Source organism: Gamsiella multidivaricata (genome assembly GCF_025024155.1).
Source record: "Gamsiella multidivaricata strain RSA 2152 chromosome Unknown BC939scaffold_38, whole genome shotgun sequence".
Taxonomy (NCBI): domain Eukaryota; kingdom Fungi; phylum Mortierellomycota; class Mortierellomycetes; order Mortierellales; family Mortierellaceae; genus Gamsiella; species Gamsiella multidivaricata.
Genome location: NW_026251746.1, coordinates 152,338 through 170,056, shown reverse-complemented (window position 1 = coordinate 170,056; position 17,719 = coordinate 152,338). Strand labels below are relative to the sequence as shown.

The 17,719-nt window shown below is 49.8% G+C and overlaps 7 protein-coding genes across 7 annotated transcripts; 5 read left to right on the top strand and 2 right to left on the bottom strand.

Moving 5' to 3' along the window:
- The first annotated feature begins 565 nt into the window (after nucleotides 1–565).
- BC939DRAFT_453647 (cyclin-domain-containing protein) lies at nucleotides 566–1,352 on the top strand. Its single transcript, XM_051555955.1, has one exon. It carries the CDS (start codon nucleotides 732–734, stop codon nucleotides 1,332–1,334), a length of 603 nt encoding a protein of 200 aa, XP_051411542.1. The 5' UTR covers nucleotides 566–731; the 3' UTR covers nucleotides 1,335–1,352.
- BC939DRAFT_453646 (DNA-directed RNA polymerase I, II, and III subunit RPABC5) lies at nucleotides 1,339–2,233 on the bottom strand. The gene is made up of 3 exons (XM_051555954.1): nucleotides 2,088–2,233; nucleotides 1,754–1,848; nucleotides 1,339–1,661 (listed from the first exon to the last, which is right to left on the bottom strand). Exons 1-3 carry the CDS (start codon nucleotides 2,180–2,182, stop codon nucleotides 1,630–1,632), a joined length of 222 nt encoding a protein of 73 aa, XP_051411541.1. The 5' UTR covers nucleotides 2,183–2,233; the 3' UTR covers nucleotides 1,339–1,629.
- A 120-nt stretch (nucleotides 2,234–2,353) lies between these two features.
- On the top strand, nucleotides 2,354–2,852 carry BC939DRAFT_180165 (uncharacterized protein). The gene is made up of 2 exons (XM_051550439.1): nucleotides 2,354–2,600; nucleotides 2,696–2,852. The coding sequence occupies exons 1-2, from the start codon at nucleotides 2,403–2,405 to the stop codon at nucleotides 2,738–2,740; spliced, it is 243 nt and encodes an 80-aa protein (XP_051411540.1). The 5' UTR covers nucleotides 2,354–2,402; the 3' UTR covers nucleotides 2,741–2,852.
- Nucleotides 2,853–2,907: 55 nt separating this feature from the next.
- On the top strand, nucleotides 2,908–4,439 carry BC939DRAFT_180160 (uncharacterized protein). The gene is made up of 2 exons (XM_051550438.1): nucleotides 2,908–3,097; nucleotides 3,190–4,439. The coding sequence occupies exons 1-2, from the start codon at nucleotides 3,073–3,075 to the stop codon at nucleotides 4,155–4,157; spliced, it is 993 nt and encodes a 330-aa protein (XP_051411539.1). The 5' UTR covers nucleotides 2,908–3,072; the 3' UTR covers nucleotides 4,158–4,439.
- A 114-nt stretch (nucleotides 4,440–4,553) lies between these two features.
- BC939DRAFT_453641 (uncharacterized protein) lies at nucleotides 4,554–7,204 on the top strand. The gene is made up of 3 exons (XM_051555953.1): nucleotides 4,554–5,366; nucleotides 5,459–6,199; nucleotides 6,314–7,204. The coding sequence occupies exons 1-3, from the start codon at nucleotides 4,722–4,724 to the stop codon at nucleotides 7,136–7,138; spliced, it is 2,211 nt and encodes a 736-aa protein (XP_051411538.1). The 5' UTR covers nucleotides 4,554–4,721; the 3' UTR covers nucleotides 7,139–7,204.
- A 59-nt stretch (nucleotides 7,205–7,263) lies between these two features.
- Nucleotides 7,264–9,784, top strand: BC939DRAFT_453637 (uncharacterized protein). Its single transcript, XM_051555952.1, has 6 exons — nucleotides 7,264–7,474; nucleotides 7,776–8,295; nucleotides 8,419–8,887; nucleotides 8,975–9,095; nucleotides 9,179–9,613; nucleotides 9,739–9,784. The coding sequence occupies exons 1-5, from the start codon at nucleotides 7,377–7,379 to the stop codon at nucleotides 9,549–9,551; spliced, it is 1,581 nt and encodes a 526-aa protein (XP_051411537.1). The 5' UTR covers nucleotides 7,264–7,376; the 3' UTR covers nucleotides 9,552–9,613; nucleotides 9,739–9,784.
- Nucleotides 9,758–17,569, bottom strand: BC939DRAFT_503778 (uncharacterized protein; the record flags this gene model as incomplete). The annotated part of the gene is made up of 4 exons (XM_051560437.1): nucleotides 9,758–10,548; nucleotides 10,655–15,372; nucleotides 15,471–15,589; nucleotides 15,698–17,569. 4 exons carry the CDS (start codon nucleotides 17,567–17,569, stop codon nucleotides 9,758–9,760), a joined length of 7,500 nt encoding a protein of 2,499 aa, XP_051411536.1.
- Between the last annotated feature and the right edge of the window lie 150 nt (nucleotides 17,570–17,719).

Genomic DNA, 17,719 nt, shown 5'->3' with positions numbered 1-17,719 from the left:
TTCAATAGATCGATCGAGTGGCTCAGAAGAAAGAAAAGCGAGAGTGAGAAAAAACGGAACGATTTTATTTTACTTTCTCTTCGACCGATTGGATGACCAAACAACTCCTTCCTTCCCCCTCTGTACTATTACCTGTCCCTTAATCTAATTCTCTTTAATTCATGATCTCACTCCCACTGCTTTGATCATTCCTCCTTTCAGGAACAAACAAACGAACAGACGAACAAACGGAACAACAGCACCGACCTTTTGTACCCTTCATTTTTTTCTTCTTCTCTTCTCTACTTACTGCTTGTCTGGACTGCTGCCGAATATTATCGTACCGTGCACACCCCCAACAACAACAACTACAACCGCAAGTGATCCACGACGCCCCTGCGCCTGCAACCTCATCAACCACCACTCGACCTGACCCACCAGACAGACACACACTGTCGCTCTCGATATGCATCCTCATCCTGGCTCAGCGCAGGTCTCACCGTCACCAGAGCCAACAGGGCCCACCGTACGAGAGGATCCTCAGGGCGTGATCCTCGTGCCCGAGTACTTCTACCAGGCCGACATGACTCACCTCACCATCATGATTGGTACGAAGAAAAGCATGTTCTCGTTTTATTTCTCGCGGAAAGAAAGGGGACGCTTTGCTTCTCGTCTGTTTGATCGTTTTGAAAAGGAATCGTATAGCAAAACTAACTGAGCTTTCACCTCAATATTGACTTACGCTAGCGGATATGCTATGTAGACTGACCGCACACAACGACCAAATACCCCTCACCTCCGCCAACCTAACTCGCTTTCACTCTAGAGCGCCCCCTCAGATATCCGTCTACGATTATCTCCGGAGAATTGTCAAATATACCTCATTAGAGCGGGCCTGTCTTCTCGTCATCCTAATCTACATCGATCGTGTGTGCGAAAAAGTCAGGACCTTTACGATTTCCTCGCTCACCGTCCACCGATTTATTATCGCCTCTGTCACACTGGCGGCCAAGGCCGTCTGCGACTCTTACTGCACCAACTCTCACTATGCAAAGGTTGGAGGATTGTCCACCCAGGAACTCAACACACTCGAGGTCGAATTTCTGGGACTAATTGAATGGCGCGTCGCTGTCGAGGGCACCGTGATGCAGCGATACTATGTCAACCTAGTCAGGCAGCACTCACGGTTCGAGATCGCAGAGACTGTACCACACTCCATATCAGCATCGCATCCCCAGGACGACGAAAACGATCATATGAACAGTAGCTCACAAGATTCAGATGGAGATCAAGTTGTAGTAGAACATGACTACGAGGAGGGCTTACGAGATCAATGGATTCCAATGGGCGAATAAAACTGTGCTCTTCATTGGATTAAAGGTCTCGTGAAAAAAGAAGGAATGAATGCATATTTTGCTCTGTAGTCTTCATATCAGTCGCAGGCTGCGAGTTCTTCATGAACGACATGTGGTGCGGCGGATCGACCAAGGAATGAACGACGCCATCGGTATATGAACAGACATTCGTGTTAAATAGCCTCCATCAAAACTGGCCAAAGCAATGTCAAAGAAATAATGCGCAGCCAGTTTTATTTATCCAATGCAGTATTACACACGCCTCGCTTCGTTCTTCATGTTTGATCCGTCCGATTTATCGCTTCAAGTCAACGCTGCGTTCGAGGGCTAAACACAAAGGCATAGAGCAGCACATGTTAATATGAATATTGTATTTATTACGAGACAGTGGCGAACAATGCCTGTGATCCCTAACTTACGATTGTAGTGCAGAAGCTTCTCGATCAAATCGACATGTGTGAGGACCATGCGGCGGCAGCAGTATCTCTTGAGGCCGAGAGCGTCAAGTGCATCACTATTGTGAGAACCGATGAGCGGTTAGATTAGTATGCCGCAAAGAAAAAAACTAGCAGCTTACTGCTTCATTGTCTAGAAGGCTATTATTGCTGAAATATGATGGCAGGGAGTCTCTCCGTTGTCATCCTGCTTGTGGATGAAGGCATCCATGAATTGCGTGGGTGTGTGGTGGTGAATCCTATGTATTTGTTCCGTTCCCAAGAACCCTCAGCTGAAAGCCCCCCAGTTGTAACTCACCCTTCGCTGTAATCTGACTGAAGAAGCGAGAGGTAGTGGTCCCACTTGTTTCCGATGACCTTTCCGCAGGAGAAGCAGCGCACTGGGATGATCATATTGTAGACGAGTGTTGATGTTCGTGGAGTGACAATTAAAAAAGAAAAAAGATGCACTGCTGCAGCAAGAAAAATAAACACCTAGCTTTTTGTTGCACCCTTGATGTGACTGCGACTCATAGGTGCCGTCAGCCACTTTTGCGCTCCGCTCAGCTTTCGTGTCCTTTTAACCTCATGCTACGCAATATACGGAGCCAGGACCACCGCAACACGAACCAGAATGAGCAATACAGGAGGAAAAGCATCCACTTTCAAGCGCGCCTCGAGATCCAAGGGGCCCAACAAGGGTCAGGCCAAGACAAAGATCGTCGTCCGCCGGCTTCCCGCTAACCTTCCGGAGCAAGTCTTTATTGATTCCATCAGTCCCCTGGTTCCAGAGACCTCACTGGAACGACCAACCACATGGGTTAACGGCAAAGTGAGCAAAAAGTAACGTATGCTTTCCATCGACTTCGAAACCTCACATGTCGATGTGCTTTTGTTTGCTATTACTAAAATGTATTTCTTTCTTAGTCCAGTCAAAGGAAATACTTTTGCGCGAGCGTATATCTACTTTAAAAACGAGAAGCTGGCGCTGGAATTCCAAAAGACCTATCATGGACACACATTTGTGGACAGAAACGGGAACGAAGGCAGAGCTTTTGTGGAGTTTGCAGCGTTCCAAAAGATACCCCGAGATGCACGCAAGGTGGACGCAAAACAAGGAACGATTGAAGAAGGTACCTGTCTTGTGGAATTACAGTACTGCTATCAAGGCATATTAAGGAGGCCGTGCAGAGGAACCACTGACAGCTGATACATGCTTGTCCCTGCCATATGCGACCCTAGATCCGGACTACATTGCGTTCTTGCAGTCGTTGAATTCAGAACCCAGCGAGGCCGACAAGGAGATGAAACTTTCAGGAACAGAGCTGCGTAAGTATCGTCTTCATTTGGTCGCTTTTGTACCAAAGGCATTGCTAGATCCACTCCATTCTGACTTTGTTTTTGTATGGATACCATTATAGTACTGAAAGAGAGTGCAATAAATCCGAAATCAACACCATTGCTGGAGGCATTGAGGGCGCAAAAGGCCGCAGCTCAAGCAAAGGCGCATGCAGCAAAATCGGCCACCAGACAAGCGAGACAGGCAGGAAAAGCAGGTCTATCCAGCTCTAGCAAGGCGCAGATCATAATCCTCGCCAACAGAAACGCTAAAGATCGTGCACAGACCTCGAGTTCACCCAGTGCAGCCATCAAAAACCAGCAGAGTCAGCAAATCCCACCATCGCAGCAACAAATGCAACAAGGAAAAAAGCCCGTGCAGACAGCAGAGGCTGAAAATGGTCAAGGAGCAAAGCCCAAGCGTGAGAGGAGACGCAGAGACCGAGGCAGCAAGAAGGTGGCTGCGGACGCTGCAGCTGCTAGTAATACAGCTGGAGAGCCTACGGCGCCTCAAATTACCCTCTTGAAACCCAAGCCAGCAAGCAACGCTAACACTAACTCACTCGCCTCTGCTGGATCTGGTTCACAGAGCGGTCAACCCCATACTGAATCCAAGCCTATCAACAGTGTGACATCTCAAGGGAGCCAAGGATCAGCCAGCTCAGGAACACGTCGCGGACTTCAAAATCAAGGCGGACAGCTACAACAGCAACCAGGAACAAGTTCTGCTTCCAAAAAGGACGGTGCGCAGGCCTCCACCACAGATAGCGCACCAGGACGTTCTGGTCGATCCCGCAGAAATCGAGGAGACCGTGCAAAGCAGGAGCCGAAAGCTGTCGCAGGCAATGTGCCAAGTAGCAATAGCACTAACAACAACACCAGCAACAACAGCGGTGCAGTAGTGAGCAACGCGCCTGCATCCGGAAACAAGGGAGGTGGACAAGGCGGTGGAGGATCGGCTCGGTCAGGACGTACCCGCCGTGGCCGTGGGGGTGGCGGAGGCGGACAGGAGAGTTCCTCTGGTCCCTCAGTTCAGGGTCAGCATGTGTGACGGATCCACGACTGGACACAATGCAGGGCGATCCACCGAGAAGCATTGCAGGGGACACATTCACCTCAGTGTATATATCTGGTATTCGTGATATTCACGGAGCCCTGGAATGTCATGTTGGGATCGGCACGACTATGACCTAAGAAGGTGGCACTTTTCCTTAGTATTCGCCCTACACCCACCCACCCTCACCTCAAGGATTTCGCCTTATTCTTTTTTTTTTTTTTGGCAACAAGATTGATCTTCCGTTCAAGAAACATTCGTAGCTCAATTGCTGACAGGAAGAGCATTCAAAAGGAATATAAGAGCGACACAGATTGCATATCCGCTATATATGCTATAATGATGACAGCATGCAGCGCCCAATCGTGACTGCACCGCGATTCGTTTCTGTGCAGCATGGCCCTTCCTTCCGTTCCCTGCCACCTTTTTACTTCATTCTTGCCCTGTATTTATTTTTGCGCTCTATCCATTTGTTCCTTTCTTCCATTGACATACTCATTCCCCACTACACACTTGTTTATCGACCCTCAACGCAACGGCTGAGCCTTAACCTTGCAGTTCATGGCCCTTTCTCCATCCATCTCAGCCCTGTCGCGGCTCACCATCGGATCACTGCGCCAAGGATCCACCCAGAGGCAGGGTGCCCTGCTGCGAATGCCGCATCGAAGCACAGCACAACACAGACCAAAATCCACCATAACTGCCCTACAGCTAACCGAGCGCTCACCAAGACACACTCATCCCTGTCGCCCCCTGAGACACGCCCGCCATTCCTCGTATGCCTCTGCAAGGATATCCCCTGTCAGGCACTATCTTGTTCCTGCGCTCGTTACGCAAGGAGGGCTTTCATTGCTCTCTCCAGGCATTCATCTCGAGGCACTGAACCAACATACTCAGAATGCCAAGCCTACGCAGCCTGTACCCTATATCAAGACGGAGATTATCAGGGTGGCCCAGAAGCTCTCGTTCTGGAGGCGGCTACGAGAGTACCTAGAGAACATGCTGGAGGATTATGTCGTGCATCCCATCCTGACCATCTGGCGGTTTGGGGTGCTGGCAGTCATTTTTCTGCCGCTGATTATTACCGTGCCTGCGGTGTTCATGGGCGAGAGGAACAAGGAGTTGCATGACGAGCGATCAGGTGCGATTTGGTGGTACAGTTTGCTGGTGAGGCACATGGAGATGGCAGGACCGACATTTATCAAGGTACGGCGGATTACGTTAATTTGCCCGTTCATTCATTACGGATCTTGTCTTCAAGGATTGAGCGCTCACTCGCCCCGTACTTGTCGATATAGCTGTCACAATGGGCCGCATCCAGGACGGACATATTCCCGAAGCAACTGTGTGCCATGCTATCCAAGCTACATAACCAGGTCGATCCCCACTCCTTAGAGCACACCCGGCGGACGATTGAGGCAGCGTTCGGAGGACGTAAGCTTGAGGACATCTTCGACGAGTTTATCGAGACTCCTCTGGGTATTGGTGCTATCGCTCAGGTCTATCGGGGACGACTTAAGCCTGGTATTGCCCTGCATTTCGAGCCCGATGAGCAGCCAGAGGAAAATCCAACTAACTCTGTCCTCGGCAAACTCACCAGCGTCGCTAAGGTCAGCAAGGTCAGCGAGGAATCAGGCGGACGAAAAAAGAAACTGAAGACCGAGGTGGCGATCAAAGTTCTGCATCCAAAGGTCCAGCGAACGGTTGAGCGGGATTTAGCTATCATGTCGTTCTTTGCAAAACTTATCAATTGGATCCCCAAGATGAGATGGATCTCTTTGCCTGACCAGGTCACAATGTTTGGAGAGATGATGCAGGAGCAGTTAGATTTGAGAATTGAGGCCAAGAACCTGGAGATATTTCAGCGTAACTTCCGGGAACGGTACACAGTTACCTTTCCGACACCACTCATCCAATTTGCAACAAAGGAGATGTTGATCGAGGAGTTTGTGGACGCACTCCCGTTGAAGGCCTATCTGCAGAATGGAGCAGGTCCATATGACTTGAAAATTGCCGACATTGGCCTGGATGGATTCCTAGTAGGACAATAACTCGGCAATGCGTTGTGTAAACTGGAATCAAACAGGACCTCTACCTAACAGTGTTACACCTGCTTTTTTTTTTCTTTTTTTTTTTTTCCTTGAATCTTGTAGAGAATGCTGATTTTTGATAACTTTGTGCATGCGGATCTACATCCAGGCAACATCTTTGTGCGATTCTACAACCCCTCGGCCAACAATCTATTCAAACAGCTCATAGCTCGGTTCAAAGGAGAGGGATACAAGAGCATGTCACATGAGGATGAAGCAACGATGCGTCTCCGAGCAGTGCCCAAAGGCGACGATAAGGCATGGATCCAGGAGCTGCAGAATTTGTACGATGAAGGATGGCGCCCACAGGTCGTCTTTATTGATGCTGGACTGGTCTCAGTGCTCTCTGATAAGAACCGGAGAGATTTCTTGGATCTGTTCCACGCGTTGGCAGAGTTTGATGGATACCGAGCTGGCGAGCTGATGATTGAACGGTGTCGTTCCCCAGAGACTGTGCTCGATGGCGAAGGATTTGCACTCAGGATGCAAAGGCTGATTTTGGGTGTCAGGAACACAGCCATGTCGTTGAGCAAGATCAAAATTGCAGACCTGCTCGCGGAGGTTATGTCGATGGTACGGACACACCATGTGCCAATGGAGGGTGATTTCGCCAACGTGATCATCTCGATCTTGATTCTCGAGGGAATTGGGCGCCAGCTGAACCCCAATATCGATCTCTTCAAGACCGCACTACCCATCTTGAGACAATTAGGTCGCCAAGACGGTGGTCGTGGGCTGGTCGAGGGCGTGAGGGATCTTCCAGGAGGAGGTGGGTGGTGGTTAAAGATGTGGTTCTTGCTTGAAGCCAGGCAATGGGCGCACGATACACTCGAGTCAACGACCACGGTGGACCAGCACCTGGACGTACTGCTCGCGCCTGCGAACTAGCCTCTGTACTACATGTTGTTCTTGACACATTGACACATAGACCAATAAAGCGGATAATTATATGGACTGCTTTTGCATTGTTATGTTGCCACCAATTCACTGCTCTCTGCGTTTTTTTTACCAACGATTCATTCATCTTTCATGAGCAGGATGAACAACGACGGGGCCACGACTGCCGAGTTTGCATACGAAGCGACATTCCACTTTGACCGGCTGCCTAACAACATCAAGAAAAGGCATGAACAGGAAAAGGACACAAAGAAACCTCACCCAACATGGTACCAAGCAGCCAGGGCACCAGTCCCTTTTAACGAAGACATCTTTTGGCAGGTTCTGGTATGATCAAAGCGCTCGTTCTAGAGCCGTCAGGAATAGTTCAGTCGCTTACAGGATGACTGACTATCTATATAAATATTTTTATTCATCTTTATCAGGAACGCTGGATCTTGGAAGCCCCTGCTATCATTCCCCCAGTGTCTAAAGTCGAGATAATTTACGACCATCTGCACCACTTATCAAACGAAGGGCCTGCAGATACAGATGGAAGCAGATCAATACGCACTCCGGACAAAGAGGAAGAGCCAGGGTATCAGCAGCGCCTTCTTGAATTTAACGGTGCCACTACACTTCTATTTAGGACCACTCGAAGGCGGTTACTGCCCAAGCGAGTGCACAAAGATCCTGTCATGGAGGAGCTACTTTATTATACCCGATCACAGCCAACCAGTCATGCGGTCTTTGTCCCAGTCATTCGCTCCGCATCAGCCAATAATGCGGGTCAGAATTCAAATCAAAGTTGCGGTGACAGCGGCAGCAGTAGGAACGATCGCGATATAGAGGAGATGATGAAAGTACTACCGTTTTATTACCCAAAAGTGCGCGGATTCCGGTACGGATTTACCCCAGATCTAACACAGGATGCCTCAGAGAACCGAGATGGCGATCCTGAGAATCGGGATGGCCACCGGCATAAGGATGAGGATGGATCTGAAGAAGGGTGCTATGAATATGTCGAGGACGAAGATTCTGCTGAGGGCGCCAAAACTGAAAACGATGGCAGTTTTAGCGGCAACACAAAAATTACGAGTAAACGGGCTGGTTGGATTACGCTAGACTTGTTCTTGGCAGGGGATGAAGGAGTCTTTACAGACAAGATGGTGTGTGAAAGAAAGCATTCACTGTTGTTATTGTCAGCATCATACTCAGCAGACATCTACCAGGTGTTTTCTAACTACTTGTATTTTTTATTTTTTTTCTTCACTCATTCTCCCTCATTGTAGCAATACGCTTTCAAGGAGCTATTCAAGAAACTCTACAAATGGGGTGTCAACGCTACTAAAGGATTTACCAAAAGCAGGGTTCAACATGACGTTATGGTCCCCAAGGATCTCTACCTCGCAACCTACGCTCGGTTAAAGGAAACCTATGCCCAGAAATGGGTCCAGTCTTGGCCTGAAAAGACCGATCCACGCAAGTTTGTGTTTGAGGACATTTCGATTGCCAGTTGGCTGGTTGCGTTGTGGGAATTAGAACGTCAACAATACCGTCTAGAGCACCATGAGGATCAATCAAAGGACGACAATAGCCAGGACAAGGAGTCGAAAATGGAGAAACAGACGTTTGTGGATCTCGGCTGCGGGAATGGTCTGCTGACCCATATCTTGAACGAGGAAGGACATGCAGGCACAGGAATTGATATCGTTTCGAGGAAGGTTTGGGATATCTATGGACCCGAGACCCATCTTGAAGGTAATATACATATAGAAGGGCTCCATCAAGCTACGATCTTTCTTTGTTGGCATGGTTCTGATATTGTGATTTAATTTGGTCTGATAGCCAAGACAATTATTCCCAATGAGACGGCACTTGACAATGTGGACTGGATCATTGGAAATCATGCTGATGAGCTCGCACCCTGGATACCCATTATTGCTATGCGGTCAAAGCCTCTAACCAGGTACGAGATATAGACATGAACAAATTCGTCACTTTTAGTATCAGATTGAAAATGGTCGCGCTAACGTCCTGTTTCTTAAATAGATTCGTTGTGATACCCTGTTGTTTCTTCGATCTAAACGGCAGCCGATACCAGTTTCCGAAAGGTGCCCCTGAAGGGAAGTACAAAGCCTATCAAGAATACATCTGTAGCATCGTCGACGCCTGCGGCTACCACCTCCAGACAGAGATGTTACGGATTCCAAGTACCAAGAACGTAGCCCTGGTTGGCATGACACGGAAGCGGAAACGATACGTTGGAGGTGAGGACGCGGAGGGACAGCAGTGCCACGAAAGAGTCGACTCCTTGGTAAGACAGAGCGGAGTCTTCGTGGCTCGTATCTCGGATAAGGACAAACAGATCATGCAAAAGTCCAAACAGACTACCAAGATGCTTACAAGGAAGACGGATGCCTAATCTTTGACGTGCGCAATGCATAGAACCATAATAAAATCCATTGTGCAGTGACTGATCTACAGGTAGCTTCGCCATATCTACTCTACCAATTCGGACAAATGTGTCCATTCAATACAAGACTGACAATTTGATGCGCTCATACCTACTTCCCTTCTCTTCTCTATTTATTTGGATGTACGACACACAGTAGCAACTGCACTTCCCTCCTATCCCATGCCTCCAAGTATCCCTCCAGCAGTTTCCTTGTGTTTCAAATAATTGATAGAAAACTTGTCGCCCTGGGCAGCCGCCAATGTAAACCAGTGCATCGCAGCTGCTACATTCTCCGGATTGAACTTGTCTGGTTCAGAAGAATTCGGCGGCATTGCGTGATGAGCCGACGTCTGATACGAATGCTGCTGATGCTGTCGCTGGTGCTGGTACAGGTGATTCGACTGGTGCGTGTGCGCTGGGACAGAATGCCGCCCAGTGTGCACATCGAGATACTGATCTACATCATGATGACCCTCCGCGAATTCTCCTAACGGCTGTTGCTGTTGATGAGCTAGCGACGCCATAGAAGAGCTGTTCAATCCTTCAGCTGATCCTCCAGATCCAATGGACGACGACCCAGTGAACGACCCCAAGCCTGTCATGATACCTAATCCGCTCAGCATACCACTTCCAAAGCTGCTTCCGCTTCCGCTGCTGCTGTGATGATGACGGGGTCTCTGCTTGATGGGAATGCTGGCCGTACTGCTCTTGCCCAAAAATGAGCTCGAAAACGTGCTCTTGGGCGAAGCAAGGGGTGGTGGAGTATGAGTTCTCCCGGGCATTCTGCCGAGCTTGGAGGTCGTAATTGAAATGGGCGAAGGCACCCGATTAATTTGGGTGATCAGCGGCGAGCTATCGGCCTTAAAGAACCCAATTGACGGGGAGGATGAGGACGGAAGCGTTGGTAGAGACATGTACAGGATCGCCAGTTCTCTTTGCGCCACTGCGTGTGATTCCTTGGCACCTATGTCATTTGTTCAGGAAGGTGCAATGGACCCTTGAGTTAGAACAATACAACTCATGACATGTCGTGAACAGCTCCGATAAAAAAATCCATCATAAAAATATACCAATGGTAAACAGCCTAACAGCCTCAGTCATACGAGTTCGCTCATCGTCATCCTGCGCGATAGATCTGCCCCCATTGCTCTCCGTCTCCTGGCTCGTCCGAGCGGCCTCCTCCACCTCCACTAGCCGGATACCCTTTTGAACAATGTACTCGACTACCTCGCTCTTGAGGCTAGAGATCGCCAAAGACATGTCCCAAAACGCCTTGCCGTCGTCACGAAGGTCCAAGATCGAGCCCGGGATAAACGCTGCGATCAGTTGCATATCTCGAAGCAGATGTCGAGGTCTGAGAACACCTGGCTGGCGGAACAAATTCTCGATCTCGTCCACAATCGCATCCGTGCCGGGCGTTAGGGCACGCGGAGTATCTACATTGATCTCTTCCTGATCGATATTGCCTGATGGCTTGGATCGAGCTGAACCTGAAGGATTGCCTCCTTCATACGGATCAAATTTGCTTGGCCTTGCCATCAAGCCATCCAAGCAGGAGTCTGGATAGGATAACGAGGCAACAATGAGCAGCTCAAGAGCAAAGAGATGGCCGAGTTTTTGATATGGGGACTTTGCATTATTAAACTGCTCGACCGTCAACCGGTAGGCTTCAGCAAGATCATAAGACGCAACAGGGTTACCCGGTCTTTTGATGCCTCTGGATCCCGTTTCCTTGAGATGATGCTTGACCTGAACATTCAAAAGACTCTTGCCAGAGGTCGTACACTCGTCTGCTGTGTTTATAGATGATTGCTGGCTAAAGACTGGACACGTTGAGTCGCGCAAAAGTCCCGGACGCGATAAAGGATTATGTCCTCCCATCCCATACTGTCCATCCGTCGTCGCATTGATATTGATCATGGAGTTGAAGGTGGGTGCATTCTTCAGAGATTTAGCCGTTGAAAATGTGGTGACTGAGGCTGAGGATTTCACCGCCGTAGGAACGTCGGGTGGCACTACTGAATCCAGATCCAAATCGTGCTGTCTCTGTTTAAACTGGGCCTCAGTCCACTCTGGATGGCTAGCGACATGTCTGTTCCTGCTGTTGCTGCTTGAATCTGGCGAATCCGAATCCGCAGCAGTGCTTGAACGCGACTCCAAAGTGTTGCCAGGAGCAATTGTGTTCGCCAGACTAGTCGTTGAGCAGGGTTTCAGTTCGCCTTGGGATTTGCCACCCATGTCCATCTGGTTCAAAGGGAGCATGTAGCCGTCCTGGTTCGTGTCCACTGTAGCCTGTGTATCCTCGAAAGCATCCGGCTTCCTTTCGGTCTCTCGCGAACCCATTTCATCCAAAAACTCCCTAAACCACCGATCGGTTTCGACCTCTCCAAAAATATCGACCCATTCTGAGAGTATAAAACTCGTTAGCTTCAATTGGATTCTGCGTAAGAACTCCGCCATATCCTTAGGAAGCATTGAGATTTGATGCGATGATAAAGTCGAAGATGTTCCTCCTAGCCCCATGAACCCAGAGTATGAGGATGATGCACCATGAGAGGCGGTTGAAAATGGTGGGTTGTAGAGAGCATAGGTCGGTCCGGGAGGGGATGCATAGATGGATGAGGGGTCATCGAGCAAGGTGGGTATGGCTTCATGATTAGCTTGGTAGCTGCTGGCTTGTCGGTGCAGAATCCTAGATCGTCCGCCCAGACTGCTCGTGCCGAGGCTATTCATCGACATCTGTGACGTTTGAGAGCTCCCGCTGCTGCTACTACTGTTCAAGACGCTGTGGACGCTGTTTGCTGAGGATGTTGCGTGTGAAAAGAAATGGCTTCCAGATGTGTTCGGTACAGAGGAGGCAGCATGTCCATTCTTGAGCGAGTTCACAAGAAACTCTGCTACCCCAGATGCTCCGCTGGACTTGACCTGAACGACCTGATCCATAGGCCCCATTCCGAGAACGAACTGGCCATTAAACTTGGTCACTTCCTTGATAAAGAAATCAGACCCGCTGCTCGACAGGGCAGGTAGGATGACACCGTTCTGTGCCTGCGGTATCCCTGCCCCCTGAATGCCTGTCCCGCCGAGACCGATGCCCCGCACCACCGACTCAACCTCCATGCAAAATCGCAAAAAGTTGTCCTCGCCTGGCAGAAAGTTGTGGATGCCTGCATCTGTGATCCAACGTTGGGCTGCCTCAGCCTCACGCGCATCCATGCTAAAGTCACTCTGTATATCTGCTACCTCACCCAGTGACCCAATCGAACCGGCCTGGCTGCCGCTATTGCCTGGCCAGAGCATGCCCTGGTAGCCGGAACCGTAGCTAGTCGAGAATGTCGCTTGCTCTCTCTCCTTCAAATGACCAAGGCTACTCTCGAGAAAGGACGAAGACCCAAAGGAACGAGAGGTCATGCTGTCAATATACGTGCTGAAACTGCTCCTCCGCGTTCTCGACGTTCGCAACGCATGAGGATTGTAGTTGTTGGCGCTGTATCTCCGAGAAGTCTTGTCCGTATGACCTGCAACCTCTCCTTCGCACACAATCTGTGATGGATGATCAAGGCAAGAACCTTTACATCCCACATGGTGACATGAGGCGTTTCGTTCAACTCCAGGTTTCGATTCTGCCCCGTTCCAGCTTGGGAAAAAGCCGTTGCATCTTTCCCATTCATCCGCGGTCAGGTACTTCCTGAGTGCGTTCCTGTTCAACCGGCCAAGTACGCTAATGACTCCGAGCGATTTCTCGAACGATGAAGACGTCCGCACACATGTCTGATAGTACATTTTGACTCGTAGAGACGAAAGAGCCTCTCGTTTGCGCTCGATTGCCGATACCAGTCGCAGGTGCCAAGAGTGTGCAAACCCCTCCCAGATGGTTCTGCTTCGTGCCCGTCCTGTTCGATGCTCAAGACGATGCTTGATGGGCATAGCCAAGAGATAAATGATTTTTGAACTGTCCAACTGCCGAAGAACCGAGGACGATTCAAGAACTCGGAGAGCATGGTGAAAACCGATAGCGGCAGCATGGTTCCCAAAATAACGGGCCTGTTCGATGCCTTGCAGGAGTAGAGTGCGAATACTTCTGTGGCTGACATGTGACGAGTATTCTTCGTCATGATGGTCCCAATGGCGTTCCTCAGAATCGTCAACAGCGAGCACGTCAAACTCCCGTAGGATCTTGAATATCGACCGGGCTACAGTTTTAACTTCCTCTGGCAAATCCGCCTCGGAGCTAACAGTCTGTCGAATCCTAGTTTTCCAGGCCCGACCCGCTGCGGCTTTTTTCCAGATCGAGGATTTCGAGCTGTCCAAGCGAGGTCGACTATGATCGCTATCCGTCTTTGGTCCTGCTTGTTCTCCGGTAGCCGATAACATTTTTGTGCCTGAGTCGTCGACGGATGAAAGAATTCGGTTACTGTTGACCCTTAAAATTGAGATATCCTTATCCTCCACTCCCAAGGTCAACGGTTTTTGTGCCAAGGAACTGTCCTCTGAAGATAAAAGGGATTCACTGTCCGATCCATCAACATCCAGGTCAAGATCGATATTGGAGTCAAAGTTCGCTTGGTTGTCGGCAGAGTCCATTACTTGATCGACCAGCATTGGTTTTGTAACGGTAACAATCCGCGATCCACCGCCCATAGCAGAGTTCTCCATGATCATGGCCATACATGAAGGTGCCAGTGCTAGGCCGGCTTCAATGAGAACGCCCTTTGCACCATCTTTCTTGTTGTCTGGAGACGTATCCTGTTCGCTCGATATGAAGTCCTTTTGCCCCTCAACGTCGCCATCGCCATCACCGTATTGAACAAAGGCCAATGCCCAGGGCTCTCGCAGTGGAGTGAGACTGGTATTGTTCACCGCCCAGGGCACCTCTTTAACGGATCCTGGCTGAATCTTTTTCAACTCCAGAACTGCTGCTTTCAAGTCTGGTATCAGCGCCTCGTCACTCCAATGCCTCACGACTGGTGTAGAGTCAGCCGATCGATGGAATACTTGTGCGGAAGTTGATGTGGCGCTTTTAACAGGGGTGTTTTGGTCTTCTCCCCCCAATGGAAGTGTGCACGGGCTGGAGGCCGCCGCGATACCCGAGGTACTGGTGACCTCAACAGTTGCCGTTCTGGGAGAAGCTGCTTGTCCTGGTTTGATTCCAGAGAGGGTAAGGAAACTTGATCCACCAAAAGTTGTCTCTGCAGGCGCGCTTGTCGTCTTTTCCAAAGCGAGTGGCGGTGGGGGCTTTGCTTTGAACGGTAACGAGGCTGCTGCGCTGGAGAAAAACGAGAAACTAGGTGAAGCTCTCCTGCGGGAGCGGATGGCACTGGATGGGTGAAAGTGCTTTGGGGTTGTGGGCGCCCCTGATGCTGACGCGGCATTATTGGATGCTAATTTCAGCGCTGCCGGGTAGGCTGGTTGGGTCTCTGAAGGAGTTCGCTGACGAATTCCTATATTACTCTTCCCGTTAAAGCTGCTAGATCGAGTCATGAGGGCTGCTGAAGACGATGAGGACGACGTGGTTGTTCTGAAATTAGGACAGACAAAGTAGAATAAGGTCGTAAAATCCGAGGGACATAGAAGAAGGACGGGCGTGACAGTAGGCATATTCGATCCACTGGTTAGATGACGATCGAGGTTGGCAGACACCGGTGCTGGATTTGACAACTCTGCAATAGGGTTGAGGATATATTGTGTCGGCTGGCTCTCTCCTGTCTGTGCTGGTGTGGAAAATAATTTGACGAAGCTGTCGATCCTTTCCCGTATCCTTGTATCGACAACCCATGACCGAGATTCCCTTTTAGCAAGTGTTGGAGAAAAGGCCATTAGAATGTTATCCTCGATACTGCCAAAAACGAAGAGTGAAATGGCTGCTGTTACCACTCCAAAACTTACCACCCGGGCACAGGATTCAAGATACTAGTAACATATCGGTAAAGGCGTTGATGTGTTGTAAATAAGATCCGCTGTCGTTGTTTTTCCGATACAAAGGTGTCCTGCATCATACCATAGGTCTATTAAATTGAAAAACGTAGGACACGCCATTAGCAGATGCGCATGCGCAGTACTAAGAAAAGAGAACATTGCTACATTGGTTTCCTGTTACCAGCGGTATGACCTACCTCTGGATATGCGATGCACTTGTTCATGAATCGATAGAAGAAAAACTTGACAATGATGATCAAGGACGCGTAAGGTCTTGCGCTCTGGTCAATCTCCATGAAGATCAACCGCGAAAGCTCCATCAGACAAGGAGGACTAAATTCTTGGAGTGTATCTAGTAGATCCAAGCATGCTTCGGTGAAGAATCCTTCGACCAGCGCCTGGCGACCTGTCATTTCTTGTTGTGAGTGGATACGCACATCAGATGCTCCAGTATGGGCTGACTCTCTGGGTCCTGTTCCGTGCTGAACATGCTGACTTGCTGAAAGATCAGTGACTGGAGTTTTCATTGTAGGAACACTCGACATCCTCCCTAGAGACTGATGGAGGTACTGGTGATGATGTTGGTGGAGAAGCTGGTTGGTCGACGGCATGATGTTCGCACTGAGTTCCTCGTCTGAGAAGCCGGCCAAGTCCAGTTCGCCTCTGCGGATGATATCTGATAGCGTCTCTTCGAATCGTGCTTTCAACCGGCTAGCCTGCTGCCACTCTGACTGAACTACGTATCGCTCCAACATCTCCGTCATCAATCTTTCGCCTTTTCTTTCCGAGAGAAGAGCAACAAAGATCTTTGTGACTGAACGAGTTCGTAGAATGTGTTCCCGTTCAAACGATGCCGGTCCAAATAGATTTGCGAGGATGATGTGAACAACATCCTGATTGTTGACGAAGTTGGGTACAGTGCCTTGGGAATGCTGGTATTGCTGCTGCTGGCGTTGCTGCGCCTGTGATTGATGTGTTGGCGATTGTTGAGTGGCATAGCCACCGGTACCCGTTTGCGAACTATACCCCCGATCTCTGGTGCCTCGTAAATGGGATTGTGAGGAGAGACCAATGGCAGGGCGCTCGTGCACGAGAAGCGCATCGAGTTCTTGCGACTGTAGGTTTCGAAATGCTGTGGCCAAAATTGAGTGATCTGTCCTGATCCGATGTAGAAATGTCAAAATAGCGGCGGATGACGATGGACTCATCATATCCAGAAAGCTGGGCCGAGGCTGGGGATGTGCTAGGGAATGGGCCAAGATGCGCTCGGCTTCGTCATATGTGTAGTTGAAGGTTGAGACGAATTCATTCCGCCGATCCGGTCTCTGCTTGTTCTTGAACGCATCATGCGCATGATCATATGCAAGGTCAAGCCCCCGAGAGACCCTGGCCGAGAGCATAAGGCCCATTAGATGTGCATGAAGTTGTAAAGACTGGCGAAAGTCCTTTTGCTTTGAACTCTTGTCGAGACGGAAAACCTGGTGCAAGTCCTGCAATGACGGGTTCTCCGGAAACAAATAATCTCCAAAGAAAAGCGGTGGTGGTGGTGGATTGGACTGGTCAGAGAATGAAGATGTAGATCTTGGGGTCAAGGCTGGTCGCGCCCCTATGCTATTGATGATGTGTTGAGTCCTGGGTGGTGCGGTTGTTTCTGTCTTTTTGAACGATGGTGGGATAGATTCTTCTGCGTCTACATCGACGTCTATGTCGTCCTCCCGGTCCCGGTCGTCATCATGCCTTATCATTCGGATGTTCTCTGCAATGTTGTCTTGAGGTGCTATTACTGGGATAGCTACTGTCGGTGGAAGAGAGGATGCAGAAGAGTAAGAAGTTGATGAAATTGAGGTGGCAAAGGAGAGCGAGGACTGCGCCGAGGACGATGGAGAGAGGAGTGTAGCCTTGGAGAACGCCTCTGCGACCGAGGATGACGAGCACGGGAGCGTGGCCGAACTTTCAGAAGAAGCACGTCGCGCCAACAGTATTGGATCACGGGCGGTAGATGTGCTAACAAAGGCAGAGGACGACCCTGATGTGCGCATGCTGCCCGAGCAAGAAGAGGGTGCCGACATTGCGGACTTCTATATGGGTATAGGTATCGCTGCTTAGGTGACGCGGGAAAGTGGGATTGACGGATGGATCACTGCGACTGGCGAGTTTTCTCTACGGGGGCGAGCCGGAAAGACCTGATCTATGGACAGGGACAAATGAGGAAAGCGAAG